Raw genomic sequence first — 20,025 nt, 5'->3', positions numbered from 1 at the left:
AGCACCACCATTCACCACTGTTGACTTCTCCGGAAAACCGTGCTGTTAAAGCTCCCTCATAGAACTCTCTTCTATCGTGGCTCCTTGGAGAAGGCTCTTTGGAAAGACTAGTTAGTGGCTTTCTAAGAGCCTTCCATGGAATTTGGTTTCATCAAATTAATTTTCTGAATCTTCACTCTATTATGTGCAAATTCAATTTTTTAAGATGTTAAATTCCTAACTTATATAAAACATTCAAAAATTCTTTACCTTTTGACCAGGTAAGCCTGGAGCTCCATGTAAACCATTTTCACCCTACAAGAAGAACAGAGAATAAGTTTTATTAGCCATAGAAAACAAATGAAATGAGAACATTTTTGCAGTCAGGTGCCTGGGTGGCTCAGTTTGTTAAGCGTCTTCATCTCAGGTCATAATCCTGGGCTCCTAGGATTGAGTCCCACGTTGGACTCCCTGCTCAGTGGGAAGTCCCTCTCCTTATATCCCTCACCCAGCTTGTGCTCTCTCCCTCTCCTTCTCTTTCTCTTTCACACTCTCTCAAGTAAACAAATTTAAAAAAGAAATGTTTACAGTCTTTAAGAACTAGTTCTAGTGTTGTGGGGAAAGATAGCCAAATACTGAACGCCTAGCATATTCAGGGGCTTTATATCTATCCTTCCTTATCTTACAACAGTAGGATTGGTACTTCAGTTTTATAAAATAAGAAAACAGAGCCTATGGGGTGCCTGGTGGCTCAGTGGGTTAAGTGTCTGACTCTGGGTTTCACAACCTGCTCGCTCCAAGGGGGGCCTGCTTGAAGATTCTCTTCATCTACCCAACCCCCCCAAATTTATGTGTGCTCTCTTTCTCTTTCAAATAAATAAATTGAAGAAAGGAAGGAAGGGAGGGAGGGAGGGAGGGAGGAAAAGGAAGGAAAGAAAACAGAGTCTCTGAGCCATGTTCAGTGTCAGCCATCTTGTGGCACAACCTAAGATTTGAATTAAGATCTCTCTAACTCCACGGTCCATGTTTTCCCACATGCCATTTAGAATCCCTTATTTCATTTCCTCTTTCAAATCTCTGGACATGATATTAAAGTCTGGTATAGGCTTTCTATGGGCTGGCACTGTTCTCACAACAAACCTATTGAGTAGATACTGTTATGATCATCTTACAAGAGATGATTACACAGCCAGTAGGAGATAGAAATGGAATTTGAACACATACACTTCAGCTCTGTGCACACAACTACCTCCCTCCACTATCTCATGGAAAAGATTTATTTCTGGCTCCTAAGTGACCACATCTAACAACTGAATATATCTATATGTCTATTATATATATGAGATATATATAATATATATATTACAGTGACAGACATACAGATATTATGTTAACATGCTCATATATATATCTGCTCATATCTTCTGATTGCCTTTAAACTGAAGACATACCCAATGCCATTTTACTTGAAACAACTGCTTATAAGAATTTTTAGTTCTTTCTATTCATCTGGTTCCTGTCTTGGGTAAAAAGGTTTTCAGCAGATGCTTATCAGTTTCCATTACTGGAATTCATGGGTCATTTCTTTGACAAGCCTCCTTTGTAAACAGCACACCAGCTAGAATTAGATATTCCTGGGAGGATGTGTGTATTATCAATGGATCCTTACGAATTTTGCTGCTTATTGGAACTGACTTTGGCTTCTGAGTTTCCAGGTTTAAACAGGTTCAAAATAAACTAATAATTCCATTGATCTGCTTTATTTCTAGAAAACATAAGTAATTTATAAGACAATCATTTTTAAGCATCACCTAGAATGAATTTAGATACCAATTCTTAGAATTTTTAAGTAAAATTCAAATATATGAAAAAAAATCACATCTTCAAACTTTAAAATAACAATAATACATTGTGTCTAAATCAAAAGAGATCATTATTATTTCATTAATTAATACATTTTGGAAAGGTTTAGTCATTTTTAACAGTTATAACATCGTATATAGACACACATATTATTTTAAAGACTAAGGCTGTCCTCAGATTAAATTATCTAAGTTTTTCCGCAGTATAACTGCTATCATCATAGAATATAATAAACACTAAAGGGAAAATTTTGTTGCTAAGTGGAATTACGCATTGAAGCATCAATAAAGTATAATACACTTATCTATGTAATAAATATATTTCTATTATTTAAAAAGCTGTTACAGTTCTAGATCTCAGGCATTACACAAATACATGAGAAACTTCCTGTTTCATTTAATAAAGAGATAGTAAAAGCACATTAAGTATTTGATGCCAGGGAACATTCTGTGGAAATTGAGCTTCTGTTACTCATCACAGAAGTATGTCCACTTGTCCATAAGGAGGAGAATTATTTTCATCGGTTGGTCTAATATAATGTTTTATATCATATTACAAGTTATACAAGATAACAAGATACGGCATGTAATCCAATAAAGTACACTGATACAGTATACACTGCCAAAAATACTTTTGGGGGAAAAGAGTAGTGATAGTATCTCTTTCTCTTTTTCTTTGCTGACAGCCCATTCCTTGTGTACTATGTAGTCCAAATTCTGGCACCTCAAGCCCCCCTTCTGGCATGTGTCAGGTTAGGATTACACCCAGAAACACCACTAACTGGAGACCAAAAATCTCTAAAGCTGTGATATTAAGACCATTTTTCTCTCTTTAATAGATACAGGTTCATGATTATTACAATTAAGATGTTATGTTTTCCTATGGCCAGTGTTCATTGGTCTCCATTCTTTCCTGATGAGGAATTGGTTTTGTAAACATAATCCTAAACACCCAGATAACCCAATGGACACCACTGATTACTCTCACAGGAAAAAGTAAGCTTCCCCCACCTGCAAGCGGAAGATTTTGAGATTCTGAGAGGACACTACTGAAGATTAAAGTTGGCAACACTGGTGTTCAAAACTCTTTTTATTTTTTTCTCACTGATTTTCTTGAAGTGATCAGAGATGTCCTGCTTAGCAACTTTTAATAATCTTAAACCATTTGTCATTTTTCTAGTTCCTAAGGGATAATCGGTGTATCTGTTTTTGTCCCTATCTCAAAAAAAAAAAAAAAATCTGTTAAGTAGCATAAAAACTAAAGACGAAAATAGCTGTAAAGAGTGAACTTTTGTTTAAAAGATTCATGGATAGCGACATTTCCATCAGAACTTTCTCGAAAACCTAATGCAGCTTAAGGTCAAACGGAATTCTACCTAGCAAATAAATGGCCTATCTAAAATTACCGGATGGGCAAACATGAGCCGCTTTTTCTGAAGTCTTGCTGTTCCTCCTTCCTCCGAGTCCCAGCACAAAAAAAGAAAGAAGCTTCTCCTCTGGCTTCTGATCAGTATTTTAGCCCATTACTGAAGAAAATGACAATCAATGTTTCCCACAGCTACCCTAACATTCCAAACTTGTTTCTGAGGTATATACTTTCTGCTACAGGTTTTTCCATCAAAGGACCTGTGTCCTTTTCCTGTTACAAATCCAAGCTACAGAAGGACAAGTGAATGAGTATGTGTTATACAAGTGAAGCCAAAAAGAACGTTGCTGCTGATAGTGCTGTTGCCATGTTATTACTGTAATGCCTAGCCCATCTCCGACTTCACTGAGCGATCAAAAGCAGCCTTTCCAGAATTCAAAGTAACCTCTTTGAGAAGGTTTTGGAAAAAACTGAGGTGTGATTTAGGGCCAGCTGGTGGCTTTCTGAAAACCTGATCAAAGGATTTCATTTTACCCCCTTTTTATCACTGCACATTTCCCTGAAGGAAGCATGGCTAGGCGTAAAAGATAAATTATTAGTTTTCCTGATTCCTTTGACATTGGAATCTATGTCTTTTCTTATTATGCAGGAAACGCATGTTGTCTGAAGGACAGTTGATAAGAAATCACATTCCCCAGGGCGATGTTTCCAAACCTAGTCCCAATGAGACCCAGCAAAGAAAAGCAGATTAAACAGGTAAAAGAAAATTTGCTAATAACTGCACCTAAGCCCAGAAAATAGAAAGTTATATACTATGTTGTGGTGATTTTTTTGGTTTAAAAAATTAGGCATTTACCCTCTGATTAAAAAGGCTGAAATCCTACTATATAACACTGCTTCTGTATTTAAAAAATTAATTTGGCCTATCATATCATTTTATAGCCTGTTTTCCAGGAACGTAATCCCCTGTATGAAGACAGTATACAATTGGAAGTATATCAGTGTTTTCCCGCAAATTAACTCATATTTACTAAGAGAAGTTTTGCTTAAATTGAATGTCGAGTGAAATAGCTGGAAAAAACATCTGAAATGCAATGCCAGAATTCTAGCATGATAACCAACAGAAGAGGCAGCTGAAAGTAAATCTGATTTTGATTTTGTGTATTGCTAACTTGACCTCTATATTTCTGACTACAGGTCTGCTTTACTCAGGACATAATCTTCCGAAATTGAATTTTTACGGTCCTTAAATTGTTGCCACTCAACTAAATATATCAGGCAATAAAATAGATACCTCCTAATTTTTTTTTCAGACATTTCATCCAATCTAAGTACTTTTGTTTCAGGGAGGAGTATTTTTCCTTCCTATTTTCTTAGACTTCATTGTGAGGAATAAATTGTCAAGTTAAAAAGTATATACTGCATAGGGTTTAAAACTTCAGACTTTTTCAAATTCTTTGTATTTGTTGCATCTTTCATGCAGCAAACACATTATTATATTAATGTTCAGGATAAGGCAAATTTATAATATTCTTTTTTTAAAAAAAAGATCTTATTTATTTATTTGACACAGAGAGACACAGCGAGAGAGGGAACATAAGCAGGGGGAGCAGGAGAGGGAGAAGCAGACTCCCTGCTGAGCAGGGAGCCTGATGTGGGGCTCAATCCCAGGACCCTGGGATCATGACCTGAGCTGAAGGCAGAGGCTTAATGACTGGGCCACCTAGGCGCCCCAATTTATAACAGTCTTAACCATAAGAGGAATGAGCTTGTTACTGATTATTACTTGTTCTTATTGGTCATTTCAAAGAAGGGAAATCTATCCCACCAAAGAAAATATACGGTGGATACATGTCTTAACCATAATAATATAAATATGGTGAGATAGCTGGAGCTGAGTCCAGCATCTACCGTCTCAGAAACTACCAACCTGAGTGTCTGTGTGTGTGGCTACACAAGTATATGCAAGTGCACATACCTAGAAAACAAGCAGGATGGGTAGTCTTAAATACAGGGACAAGAACAAATTCATATACTTATAACCACCATCTCCATTAAAGAATCTGTTGCAGTACTGATGCTACTGAAAGCTTCTTAAAGTCAGGCATTTTTGCTCTTTAATTTGTATACTGGAGAGCAGAACCAAACAATTCTATATGTGGGTACTGCAACAATGCTTTCTGAACTCAAATTAACCTTCCCCAAGTTTCTGCCCATTAGTCTTATTTTACAAAAGAAAAGTATCTTACGGTGATATCCCTCTGTGTCAATATCAAGCCTATTCAGCAAATCAGTAATTTTTCAATGATAGTGTGGAGTTCCTTAATAGGTTAGTCGCTGTTTTCTGGGCATGCACTGGTTACACAATATATCTTTCAAAGTGTGGCACTTAGAATTGAGCGCATCATTCCAGAAATGGTCTCACCACACAGAATAGAGAACAGAAATGTCATACACACACACAGACACACACACAAACACACCTTGTTTGGATACCACCCAGTACTCCTATTAATACGACTTGATTTTTTAAAGCTAAATTGCTTATGTATTGTTGAGCTTGCAGTCAACTATAACCATTAAGTTTTCCTCTCAAGGGACTATATCTTACAATTCTTTTACAAAATAACTGAATGAAAATTATACTGAGTTATTCAAATTAAAAAACAAGAAAAGAATTTTGAAATTATTTGGACAGGTAAGCAATTCTTTCCATATAAAACAAAGTTAGGAAACCGAGCCTTGGCCAGTGTTGTAGAGCCCATTAAAAACCTGCGCTCCTCTGTACTTGTGAGGATTTTTTTTTTTTAAGTGGACTTGTCAAGAACAAGTGTTTTGGCTTTTCACTATATTGTGAGACTAGCTGTAAGATAGTCTTTAAGTAAACTCAAAGCTTCATTAAAGTATTAGGGAAACAAAAGACGTTTAATGTGAATCATCTCCCGAAATTTCTGAAGTATAGTAACTGACATCGGAGTCAAGCATTCTAACAAGTGAAAGATGTAAGATATAAAGAGGAGGATAGAGTCATCAGTGAGCTCCTAATTGAAGACAGTGAGATACCAGTAAGTGCAAACTATTTCCTGTCCAAAGTATTCCTCGTGATGAGTAATTTATAGTTCTATTCCATATCAATTACTTCTAGTGGAGCTTAAATGCACTCAAGTCATTGGTTATTTATCTTTAGCCCTGAGGTAAATGGTTGTGAAGATATAGAGAAAGAACATGCCTGAGTGACACTGTAAGAAAGTCAGGAGATGTTTTTCCAAACCCTATTTGGAAAGAGAAGGAGCACGATAACCTGAAGATTTATGATTGAGAGAGAAAAAAGAGCACAGTTTCTCCAAGAGAAAATGGGAAGCAAATTCTGGAGCTGCACACACTTCTCTCTGTGAGATTTCACTCCAGGAAGCAGGATCTGTAAGCTTTGCCAGGCAGATAAGAGATTCTCCCGCCCTCCTATTTCCCTGAAGCATGCTTTTGCAGAAAGTACAGAAGACTGGCACGGATGCACCACTGCCTTTTTCAATTCCTCACAGCACGGTTCTAAACAATCATCTTCAACTTCTTTTCTCTATTGACCTGGGGCTAAGTCCACTTGAGTTCTGAATAACTCAACAAACATTTATCCAGAATCAATCGGGTGCCTTATGCTGGGTTAGGTTTGGGGATTCCAGGAACAAGATCTTGTTCTCCTGGAGCTCACAATGGAGACAAAGACACAAACTATGTTGGTAATGTAAATAAAGTACTACATGAGCAGAGAGAAGGGGCTATTAACCCGTCCAGTGCCAAGGGGACTTTACGAAAAAGATGAACATTTTCTTGAGCTTTGAATGTAGTAATCTCTGAAAATGCAGTGATGGTGTGAGGGAAGAAAGGTACCAATCATGTATGATCATGCTCTCCTTTCTTCTATTCAGTTCCTAACAGGTTCATTCAGTATCCTACACTGGCTGTGTCAGTCTCTCACTTGGATATCTAAAATCTCTTTTAGACAAAGCTGCTTTTAGAAAACTCTAATATCTGAATATCTAATATCTAAAATTGTAGATGTCTTTATCAAAGGCCAAGTACACCTTTAAATTCACTGTGGAGCGTCTCAGCAGTCTACACCAAGATAAAATGATTAGCCAACTATGCTAAACTTCTCTGCTAAACTATGCAGAGAAGCAGAGAGTATGTGATCTTTTTTATGGCAATATTTTAATATTTATGTGCTAGATTCTCACAGTGCGTTAAACCAAATAGGAACATTAGCAGACTAAGTTCTTGAAATCTGGCTAACTGTTTAGCAAATAAAAGTCAAGTGCCTGGGTGCCAGATCGACTGCTTGTGTCGAGCCTGTCATCCATCTGTTGTGTTCTCTGCCAACTGCTCTACTTGGGGTGTGTGTGGAAGGCATTAGAAGGGAATAAGAAACCATTAAGAAATAAAATCAACTGCAGAGTGAGCAAGTTTCTTTTTCTTTTTCCTGTCCTTCTGTTACCTCTGTCCTTCTCATGTTTCTGCTAATTTTACTGTTACACTGTATTAAAATAATGCCCATAAATGAGACAATTAAATGAGACTTAAACTCCATGTAAAGGCAGTGATTTTTTTCACTGGTAATTCAAGTATCATTCTTGGAAGTTTAGTAAGTGAAGCCAACAGTAGGTTGACAAAACTGTTTTCTTTGTGGTCATTTTTCCTATGAATATTGGTTATGATAAAAAGTTCAATCCTATGTCCAGATTTGACCATCTTTTTTTCACTGCAGAATTTTCTGAAATACAGGAGTTTACAGAGGATTCTCTGTTTAAGAAGTATTTTCTCTGACATAAAGCTCATGTTTGTTTTGAAAATCCTAACAAGTTCATAGGAAGGATATAGACCACTGTTAGAATAAAGGTGAGTTGCCCTTTCTTTTATTCTTCTCATTTAGTGTTTTAATTCCTACAATAAATTGTTGTATATGAATAGGTATTTTAACTTTTTTTTAAACTTGGGAAGACCTCTGAAGTTAATACTAATTCCAAATCTCAATGGAAAATGAGGCGAAACTGGGTAATATAGATGGAAAGCCAAATGACTTTAAAAAAATTTTTTCTGTCTTTTTCAATAAACGCCTATAAGTTTCTGAGTCTCTAAGGCATGACTGCTACATCTGGACCAGAGCTGTCTCGGAGTTCATTATAATTCACAACAGCTACCGGCCTTGTCTGCACTTTCAGCAACTGTAACAGCATCTGCCTTTATATCCCGAAGCTGCAGTCTTCCCGTAAAATGTCTTTTTAAGGGGAAAATCGAGATTCAGAGATCACAGTCATTTCATTTTCCAACTGAAAAGAAATACAAAGATGGACAGGGAACAATGGATGTGCCCAGTTTGGTCTCACCCTGCTGCAGAGACTGGGGACTTCAGAGCATATGGTGAAAAGGCTGTCACACAAAGCGCCTCGGCGTGAGCATAGTTGGCCCGGCTGATTTTCAGTCAGGCAACTTGGCAGCTCTCTCATCATGTTATCAGATATACTTCTTAAGTGCTTTAATGTATATGGATTTTTACCTCTAGAAGTTCACATTTTTTAAAAAAATAAACTCATGGTGCTAAGTTAAACACTTTTGTTTTTGACCAAATGAATATACAATAAATGTGTGTATGTGTATATATATCATATATATAAATAACCAAAAAAGTTATATATACACTTATATTACATTTATAATAAGCATACTTATATTATATATACTTTACATGTAATTGTATATTTATATATTGCAAGCATATTCCACAGAGAACATAAAGAGAATTTTCTAGGTTAGGTGCTGAGGTAAGGTAATCTGGAGAGTGTGGCCATGACTGGTCTGCTGGGAGGTGAGCAGATAAGGATCTCCGGACAGTCCAGGTATGGGAATTTTAAAAGCTTATTTCAAATATAATTCTGAATTCGGAAGCCAAATAATCATGTTTTCATAATACTTATTTTGGAAGATAAAGCTAAACAAAATACTTCCACTTGGTGAAAAAAACATCTGAGGAAGATTTTTAATTGGAGGACACAATTTTCTGAGGGTGGGAGAGTCAGAATCGCTACAGTCGGGTAGACTTTAAGAGGGTCCACGGATTTAAAGAGAAGAAATACAGCCCTCCCCCCCACCCGCCCTGCAGCAGAATTTAGGAAACCCTCTGTACAGTTCCCTCTCTAGGAAGTAGGCACATGAATTTAAGATCTAATAATAAACTGTCTGTGCAAAGGAAATCTGGATACTTGAGGAAACATATCCAAAGGAAGTGAAGGTACAAGAGCTATGAACTCATATGGGTAAGATTCGAATCCCGCCTCCACCGTCTTGTTAGCAATGATACATTGGGGAGGGGAAGTTTTTATTCTATCTTAGTTTCTTAATCTGTGAAATACTAATGATAATAAATCTTACCTCAGAGATACTGTGAGAAATAAATAAAATAACGTAAAGAAGTCTTTTGACAGTGTTTAACACATACTAATGATTGAGTAAATGGCTGCTATTATTAATATTCTAAGAGTTTACACTCATATATATTTCAGTTAAATAAAAAATTAATTGATTTGCTAACATGCACACATTACTTTGTTTTTAGAGGTCAAAATTATCTAAGCTATGTGACCTTTAACATTTTCCACTAAATATATTTTGAATAAATAATATAAATCCCCTCAAATGAATTCTAATTTAGTTTCATAGTAAGCTCGAGTTTAGAATAATTGAATCCTCAAACTGTTTTCTTTTAAAATTGTATCTATTCACCAAGTACAATAGGCGCTCCCTTATCCGTGCCCCAACCTTCCAAGACCAAAAACGACAGGGTGTATCAAACCCTATATATACTGTTTTTTACTCTACATATATATCTACAACAAAGCTTAATTTATAAATTAGGCACAGTAAGAGATTGAGAATAATAAGTAATAATAAAATAGAACAATTATAACAATGCCTCTAACAAAAGTTATGTGAATAGGCCCCCCCCCCTCAAAATATCTCACTGTACTGTATTCACCCTTCTTCTTGTGATGAGGTGAGATAATAAAATGCCTACTGGATGAGATAAAGTGAGCTGAATGACGTAGGCACTGCAATGTAGCATGAGGATACTACTGAACTTCTGACCATATGTCAGAAGCAGGACCATCTGCTTCTAGATTGTAGTTGACTGCTGACAAGCAGATACTACTGTATTTAGAGATCAGGCACTGAGCAGCCACTTTTATGAATAATCTCATTTAATCCTTAAGACAAAAATAGAAGGAGATACAATATAATGCCAATTTTAAAAAACAAAAGAACTTGGAAGAAACAAGAGACATACCCTAAAATTATAGACTGAGGATTTGAGCTGGGATTCAAATATAGGCAATCAAATTCTGGGTAGCTAATATCTGAATATTAGTATCTGAATGGTACAATAATGATCGCTATCATTTACTGCATACCTACTCTGTGAGAAAGAGAATTTCTTTGGTGAAAATTTTCTTAGTAAAATAAACATTTTAGGGATGAACTGTAGGTAATTAGACAGACCGAAAATTGCTTTTAGCATAAATTGGGCTCCATATTTATTGAACTTTTCCTATCACATCATTAGGATTAAGATGACTAGGAAATAATTATTCCTGTTTTTAAATAATATCCTCACTTCCCAAAAAACATATCCGATACATGACATATATAAGTGAAACAGAGAATGAGGTAATTTTTTGTTTGAAATAGTCAAGTAATGAACACAAGCATGCTTTAAGTGTTATATTTTATGCTTTAAGTGTTATATGTATTTTAACACAGGGAGCAGGATTTGCCCCAGGGTCTAAATCTTCACCCCACTTTCCCACTGCATACCACAAGGATATTGTGAGCACGTGTGTCTGTGTGTGTGCGTGCATGTGTGCATATGTGAAAGAACATGTGTGTGTGATCTTACACATTAAGTGATCCAGTTCTCATGGAAATTAGACCATTCGATTTACTCATCTTGACTGCCAGTGGTTTCTGTCCAATCAAGCTTACCAGAAGTCTCCAGTGACTAATAACTTATAACACCTGCTACACTGGCTATATAAGATAGCTTTTCTTACATGAACTCAGAACAGAAAACTTACCAAGTCTGTTCAGCAAAACCCTAGCTGTGCGGAAGATATGTAAAGGGGACAATCATCAGCTGCCATGCGTTGGCAGCAGAGCTGCACATATAAGGTTAGAATGCCTAGTGAGTTCATATAAGGTGAGGAGTGTTAGAATCACTTAACATAATTAGATGCTCTAGTTCTTCATACTTCATGACTTCACATATCCCATAAGTTGACTTCATAATATAGTGTTGTTCAGTGTCCTATTTTTCTCCTGGTCCTCAGAAGAAACTAAAACTTTGTTCAGGGCCTCGACTTAAAAAAATTTACTGCTATCACCTAGCCAAACTTCAACATGTAAGTTTACCCTAGAATAATAGGATTAATATGCAAATCACTTAATTTATTATGGTATCGCACTGGATATAAGTATGAAGTATAGTTAATATACAAACTCTACTCTGCACTGCTCAGAATACGCTTCACTCCATTAACATAAATCAGCTTTCTAGTTTAAATATTAAACCTTAAAAAATTAAGAAAGCTTCCCTCTGAGAATATTACACTGGAGCTATATGTTTGAGGTGCCTTGCATATGTTCTTGTTCCAAGTGAGACAATCCATTTTTTTAAATTTTAGCTTTTAACAGATTCCTTAAGCATTTCTAATTCCAAGAAAAAGAACCCCAAGGAATTACGAATGCTGAGAAGAATCATCAAAGTTAAGCCTGGGGATGCTGTCTGAGCACTCTGAAAGATGCGTACAACTTACATAAAGCCCATTGTGGGAGATTTAGCTCTGAGAATACTGAATACTTTAAGGACTAATAATTTTATTTGGGAATTCACTCAGAAAAATCAGTCAAGTTATTTTCATCTTAAAGCAATGCAAGTATTTTACTCCAAATATAAGTGTTCATCTTTACAACTCTAATTTCAAAATTCTGAAGTTTTAAAAATTAAGGAAAATTGATATATCCTTATTGGAGTGAAATATTTCAAACTTATTAACCATGACATGTGGTAATATAGTTTTCTTGTTATCTTCATTCTGTATATATTCATCAGAGTTATTTAAATAGATGGTAACCTGTGGATTATGGAAGTGAGAAAAAACAATTTTCATGTGACATTTCTGCACTCATGAAAGTTTTATACCTTTAACAGCTAAATGAAGGGACAAGTTAGAAGCACAACTGGTACCACCAGTGACTGTGACTTTGAAGATAGGCTGTGGCCAAAGACTCATGATTCTATAGATACTGGAAGGGTATTGGCCACTACAGAGGATTTGTGAGGATGTGTGAAACAAGGATCCACGAGCTCAGTGTAGCCTGACACAATGCTCAGCTCCACTGGAAGCTGCATGAATTCTCTAATTGTCCTGCTTTCCCATACCTTATTGTGTAAACTTACATGAGTCTTATTTTTACATCCCATAGTGAAGAAGTCTAATTATCTATAATCTATTTTATAGTCCAAGTACTTCATTGATTCTATGTTTGGCTATAAAAAAAGTTCCCGTATTCAAAGTAATTTCAAAACTCCCAATGATCTGAAATCCAATGAGATTATTCTGACGTATTTTAGGAAGAGGTTGGTGGAATGAGTGTTTGAAACAGATATGGAATATGGCAGCCTGCTTAGGAGATAGATGCCAGTAGTATTTTCTAGGGGAAAAGGCATTTTGAAGAAATTAGACTTTCGAACAAGTGTTTGAAGGAATTTTACTTATGATGAAGAATCTGCAATTAATGTCATCAGCAAGTTTAATTAAGCAAGAAGAAAGCAGCCCAAATAAACATTAACTTGCAGCCAGGTATCATCATTCAACAAAGAGTTTACTGAATCCAACATTTACACTACTATAGGAGGAGTGAGGAATTTGCTAATTCCCAAATCATTCCTTAATTATTCCTAATCAAATAATTTTTAAAAGAAAAAAAAAAAGAGAGAATAATTCCTAAAAGGAAAAAATCAGCAGGAATGAAGCAGTCAAAAATCAGACACATTGAAGAAAGACTCAGAAAATATCTGCCCGATAATTTCTGAACCTCCTACCAGTTCAGCTTCAGTTACTTTTGTAACAACTGTAGGTTAACCACAGGGTCAAGGCCTACTGGATAATGAGGCACAATGGATTCACTTGGTAATTAGTGCAGCTAAAACAGCTACAGAAACCTATACTAAACTTATTTTAATGAAGAAGAGAATTTTCTCAGCAACAAGTGAAACTTTAATAATTCAGCAGTTTAAGTTATGTGTGTGTGCATATACACACACATTTATGTATCATGAAAACCAGACAAGCTAATTTCAGTTTATATTTACAAATATGGCAATTTTTAAAGTTTCTATAAAAACTTAAATATATCGGGGTGCCTGGGTGGCTCAGTGCGTTAAGCCTCTGCCTTTGGCTCAGGTCATGATCCCAGGGTCCTGGGACTGAGCCCCACATGGGGCTCTCTGCTCAGCGGGGACCCTGCTTCCTCCTCTCTCTCTGCCTGCCTCTCTGCCTACTTGTGATCTCTCTCTTTCTGTCAAATAAATAAAAATTAAAATTAAAAAAAAACCAAAAAAACAAAACTTAAATATATCGAATGAATAAGTCACGGGAATAAAAGGCACAGCATAGGAAATATAGTTAGTGATATTGTAGTAGTGTTGTATGATGACAATGATAGCTACACTTGCGGCGGATATTGAATCACTGTTGTACACCTGATTACAACGAATGTACACTGTAACTAATGTAACATTGCTTGTCAACTAGGGATGACTGGGTGGTTCAGTCAGTTAAACCTCTGCCTTTGGCTCAGGTCATGATCTCAGGGTCCTGGGATGGAGTCTCCTACTGGCCTCTTGCTCAGCAGGGAACCTCCTTCTCCCTCCGCCTGCCACTCCCCCCATTAGTGCTCTCTCTCTGACAAATAAATAAATTTAAAAAACTGTATGTCAATTATACTTAACTAAAAAAATTTATAAAATAAAACTGAACTTAAATAAGATGTTGAACTACAACACTAACCTCTTATGAATAAATTCATCATATAGAATTATCTTTACATTATTAGAAAAGACAGTGTGAAAATCAACCATTTTATGAGATAAATACCATAGTTTTAGTATTTTATTGATGGACTGAGTATATTCTTGCATTTTGATTAAATTTAGGGTGTTCTACTGTATTTTTAAGTGTTTATTTAATCTCTGTCTATAGTGAAATATCTATTAAAAGGTGTTATAGCACAAGTTATCTGGTAACACTCAGAAGCCTTGGGGCTCTCAGAATAATGGGTAATGTTCTAGAGTAGGGGTCAGCAAGTTTTTTCTGCAAAGGACCAGACAGTAAATATTTTCGACTTTGCAGGCCATGTGATTTCTGCCACAAATACCTAACCTTGCCACATGGCACAAAAGCAGCCTCAGACAATATGAAAACAAATGAGTGTGATTGTACTCCAGCACGTTATTTATAAAATCATCCAGTTAGAGTTTTCAGCAGCCCTGCTGCAAAGTCATAGTTTGCTGGCCCCTGAGCTATCAGACTCGTTCCATATATTTTGTCTCCCTACCCAGTACAAACTTTTACAAGAGCCTCAAAGCTTAATCAAACAGCAAATGCACATACCTTTTCCCCAGGAATTCCAGGAGTACCAAATTCACCTTTCATACCACCTGAACCCTAAAATATAGAAATTTTAGGAAGCTTTTTTCAAAGGTGTATTAAGTGCTAATGTCAAAGAGAATCTACCATTTCACAGATATGCTGCTTCTGCTCGCACAAAAGTTTGTTTACTGAGTTCCCTTCTTTGTATTGTCCACAAGTAATTAAACTATACTTTTGACAATTTATCAAAAAGTTAATAAGTAATAAATATCAAAATGCTAATCAAAACTAAAACTAAACATTCTCCACACAGATATATGTAATTCAGCTTTGTCATCTCTTTTACATTTATCAAAGATAAAGAATGATTCTATTGCTTTTATCTTAACTAATACCTAACGCTTTCAACTCAAGCAAGTCATGAAATTTTAGACTCTAAGGTATCTGTATTTGTTTCATTAATGTACCTGATCTTCCATTATATCCTCTCAGAAAAAATCCCACAGCTGGGCCAACCCAATTGTTAACTTCCCTGCTTTTCCATTTAAATGGGAAAAAATATTCTCAATGAAGTTGATGTATTACTGATATCTGCCTTAATGGCTCTTCCACAAATTCAGTCTAATAATTTATCCTCGAAATGGTGGAAAATAAATCAACTTTCTAATGAGTTTCACTAATGTGTGGTGGAGATTTTAAGAAATATATCAGAATTTTGTGACTATATAATGCTATTATTACACTGATATATGTTCATTTCAGATTTAAGGTATACAAGTAAATTTCAACTTCAAATTCCTATAAATTAGATGAGATTACAACAGGTTGGGTAAAATTGACATAAAAATAAAATTGATACAAAAATGGATACAAAACAAAATAAATAAAATATATTCAGTATTAGATTAGAAAAAATAGAGAAATATTTATTTCTTATATTGACGTAGGTCAAAAGTCAATATTAAATTCTACCTCTAAGAGCTTCTACTAAGGGAAGATATCCCTTCTTTCAAAGAAACTGACAACATATTTTGATTCTATTATAGAATGAGCAGGTGAGTAATGTCACATTGAAAAGAAAATAAAGGGAAACTCACCAATAATCCCTGACTTAACACATTAGACTATTCAAAATGGAAACTGCCATATACCGAGATCTGAAGGAGGGAAAAGGAATCAATACAAAAGTTTCTGACTAAAGAGGTAAATTAACTTATTCCATTTTAAATTGTTTTGATTTTCTTTAGAAGTATATCAGCAAAGCAGTCATTTCATAAAGCCTATAGTTTGGGGGAAATTAACTGGATATGTGGAATATAATAATTCAAACATAAACTGGAAAATTATTCCCCAAATAGAGCTCAGACCTTAGGTTCAGGGACATTGAAATTGAGCTGCTATTTTATAAAACTCTCACAGAATTTCAACTTTGAAGTGGATAAGGGTATTAGCTAGGGTCTTAAAGAATTGAGAAAGTAATGTGGTTGCTAAGTAATTAGGTTGCTAACGACATTTGCTTAAAAAAAAGGTGGGGGGCATTAAAAGATTCAGAAAATTACAATAATCAAATTGAAATGAAAGAAAAGTATTAATTGTTATTTCAAATAATGTCATCTAGAGTTTATTCTTGGACAAATGAGCTGATTTGATTAAGGGCTCTAATACAAAACACTAATCACATCTAGGTGTTCAAATCCATGCAATGGTTGAATTTCAAACCATCTTACTCCATTAAGAGGGTCATCATTTTTATGAAAAGAAAAAAAAGGCAGTAAATCAGATGAATGAAGCATGGATGAGAACATAGGCAAGTAAAGATAAAAATTAAATTAAGCCCAAACTCGTTTTTTCCCCAAATATTTTTTTTAAAGATTTTATTTATTTATTTGACAGAGATCACAAGTAAGCAGAGAGGCAGGCAGAGAGAGAGAGGGGGAAGCAGGCTCCCTGCTGAGCAGAGAGCCCAATGCAGGGCTCGATCCCAGGATCCTGGGATTATGATCTGAGCCGAAGGCAGAGGCTTTAACCCACTGAGCCACCCAGGCATTGCTAATTAGCAATATATAGCTAAAACGAATCAGTTCACTTTGTTTTTTAAAAGAAAAAGTATAGTATAGAACACTAGTGAGTTAACAGTCCTTGATGATTCAACATATCTAGCTCTTCCTCTGCAAACTGACTCTTTGCCCTGCTTGGCAAAGTTCCCTGGGAAATTGGGGCATCAAATTTTTAGGTTCTAGAAACGGCTGAGTGGCTGACTTAGACTTTCTCTCAGGTGTTCGTTCATGTATTCAACTTCTATTATGTGCTGCTCATGTATGCTGCTCCCAAAATTCCTATTCTAGTGGGGAAATGAATAGACGTATAATGCTAACAAGTCAGGTGATACTAAAAGTGCTAAGAAAGAAGATAGAAGTGGAATGAAGGGATGCTTTTATATAAAGACTTCAGACTAGGCCATTCTATTTTAAGGTGATTTCTGAGATTTCTAAATGGTGTGAAGGAGAGAGCCAAGTGGCTCTCTCTGAGGAAGAGATCTGAGGAAGCCCCACGTAGATGTAACCTGGCATGAAGATCCTGGAGCAGAATAGAACAAGGGAAGAGGGTAGGACACCATATAGGGACTGGACAGTGGGATGGAGAGAGCGCTACACATTATCTGGAGCCATGGAGAGAGCTTCAGTGTTTATTGTGAGAGAGACAGGAAGACATGGGTGGATTTTGACCCAGATGGGTAAGGTTTTACTCACATGATTATTCATTGTCAAATAATGTTGGGAACAGAAGACATAGATTTGATGAAATACTTAAGTCATTAAGTGACCTTTTCAAGAAATTAACTATCAATAACTTATTAACATTTACTACAGGTAGCATACAATAACACATTAAGATTTTTATATACTAAAATATTTAATCAATTATAAATTCAAAGGGATTATCTTACAGATGAAGATTAATTCGTTTTTGGCCAAGTCACATAAGAAACTCAACTCAAACTAAAAGGATTATTTCCAACTCTTCCTCAATATGTGAACAAGTATACTATAGATAGGAAAGCAGAGGAAACATATTTTTTCAGTCTGTATTATGTGTGAGTTTCTGGCACTATGTATCTTATATACATTTTATTGTATTCCTTCTTCACAATAAACTACTGACTAGGTATTATTAAGGACTACTTTCAAAGCAAGTAAGAGGTGGATGGGATTCAGTCTCAAGTGGTTCAGACTCTAGAGAGGTAAACCTTCTAATATACTGTCCCACATGTACTGTCCTAAATATCCTTTCTCAGTCTTATACACCAAAAGGAAAACCTTGAGAATGTCTGGTTCCTTTAGCAATACTGCACTTCTGATCATTTCATGAAATTAACTATTCAATATACCTTAGAGCAAAATGACTTTCAATCTTCAAGCTATGCAGGCATTATTTTGTGCACCTAGTCTAATAATGAAAATATATAGCAGACTTAAACACAAGGAAAGTCATCTTTATTTATTGCACATTAAAGTTGCAGGATCACACAGTACAGTAAGAACAGGAACAGACTCATCATCAACTCCTTAAAATGAAACAATACATCTACGTTTATTATGAGTGCCAGAAAGCAGAACACATTCATAGCCATAGTCATCTGAAGTCATAATTACACAGCAAGTGTTATGCTGGTTTAATCAAATGCTGGTGTTTGCATTGAAAAAATAAAGTATATTGAAAAACGAATTAATTTTTTGTCTTGTTTTGTAGATCATCAATTTATTTTATCCCAGCTGTTTTTACCTTGCCACTAAAATCACTTGCAGTTATGAGTTTTGTGTAGTCTGGAATTTAAAACCAATGTTAATATTTTAAAAACTTATCTTAAATGGAAGTTAAATAATACACTATAACCCTAAGGTACATTTTTGTGTATTTTATAGATTTGAAATACAATAAATTTGCTAATAATTTCATTTTTACTAATTCCTTCTTAGTCATTTTCTACTGCTTTTCTTTCCCACAGAGGGAAGGAAGACTCCTTGAACAAATAATCACTAGATTGTAAACTCAATGAGAGTAAGCCTCGTTTTCTCACTACTGCTATAGCTCTAGAACTTAGCATACTTTTTGTTATAATAATAGGAACTCAATAAATAGTTGCTAATATATTAAAGAATAAAAGAAAAATGAATATTTAGATGTTGAAAGAGGTATCTACTGTATGATTGAAGAGTATGGAGGAAAGAATGAGTCTTTAAATGACATATGCTCTAACACCTCTAAAAAGAGAGTCTTAGTGCCTAAACTTTAAAAAAAAATCATCTAAATGTGATTTAATAATTTTTTTAATATTTGCTTAATGTTTTTAAAAAGAGACAGGGAAATTTTTAAAATATTTTACTCCTTCTGAAACTGATATGTGAAATTTCTTCCTATGCCAATAATCTTAAATTGATAGAACTGGTAAGTCAAAGAACGGGAAAGTCAACTTAAAAAATGTTAATATGTATCACATCACAATCACCAACAAGTAAGACAGATCATCGTTTTCAAAGTACTTTGTGTCAACCTTATGATATAGGTGGAACTGGTAGATGACACACTCTCATTTACAGATGAGGGAAATGAAGCATGAAAAGACTGGGTGGCTTGGCCAACCTCACACTGCTAACCTCAGAAGAGTTGGGATTAATCCAGATCTTTCTACTTTATGAGTCCTCTTAATTATGTTACCGTGGGCACACCATTCTACCCATGCATGGTTCTCTCAGCTGCAAAATGAGGATAAAAAATACTGGGTTGAAATTCTTTATGAAGTTATTAGGATAAAACAAGATATTTCAAGTGGAAATGCCATAATCAAAGAACACAAATAATACTGAAGAGCTTTTAGAAAATAGAGCAACCTTCAAAATCCAGACTGGACTTGACATATCTAGGTTCTGATCCTAGCTTGACCACTCACCATGTGCTCTTGGGCAACAATTTAACCTCTCTGAAATTCAGTTTTGCCTTCTGTGAAATGGTAATGCCAATACTTAACACAAAGAATTTTAAGAATCAGAAAAACTACAGATCTAAAATACTCTTCCCAGTGTCTGGCACGTAGTTAGTTCTCAATAAATACTAGCTATTGTTA

The 20,025-nt window shown here is 35.3% G+C and overlaps 1 protein-coding gene across 4 annotated transcripts in view; it reads right to left on the bottom strand.

Moving 5' to 3' along the window:
- Window positions 1–20,025, bottom strand: part of COL19A1 (collagen type XIX alpha 1 chain) — a 323,109-nt gene that overhangs the window by 237,052 nt on the left and 66,032 nt on the right. For 3 of the 4 annotated variants that reach the window (XM_059178371.1, XM_059178370.1, XM_059178373.1), the window contains exons 10-11: window positions 14,925–14,978; window positions 250–294 (exon numbers count right to left, since the gene is read on the bottom strand). In XM_059178371.1, the coding sequence (XP_059034354.1) occupies window positions 250–294; window positions 14,925–14,978 (99 nt within the window). The remainder of the gene's footprint in view (window positions 1–249; window positions 295–14,924; window positions 14,979–20,025) is intronic. The other variant, XM_059178372.1, reaches the window with a different exon arrangement.

The sequence above is a fragment of the Mustela lutreola genome, chromosome 6, assembly GCF_030435805.1.
Source record: "Mustela lutreola isolate mMusLut2 chromosome 6, mMusLut2.pri, whole genome shotgun sequence".
Lineage (NCBI taxonomy): Eukaryota > Metazoa > Chordata > Mammalia > Carnivora > Mustelidae > Mustela > Mustela lutreola.
Note: the sequence above shows the minus strand (reverse complement) of the source record. Positions and strands in the feature narration are given on the sequence as shown.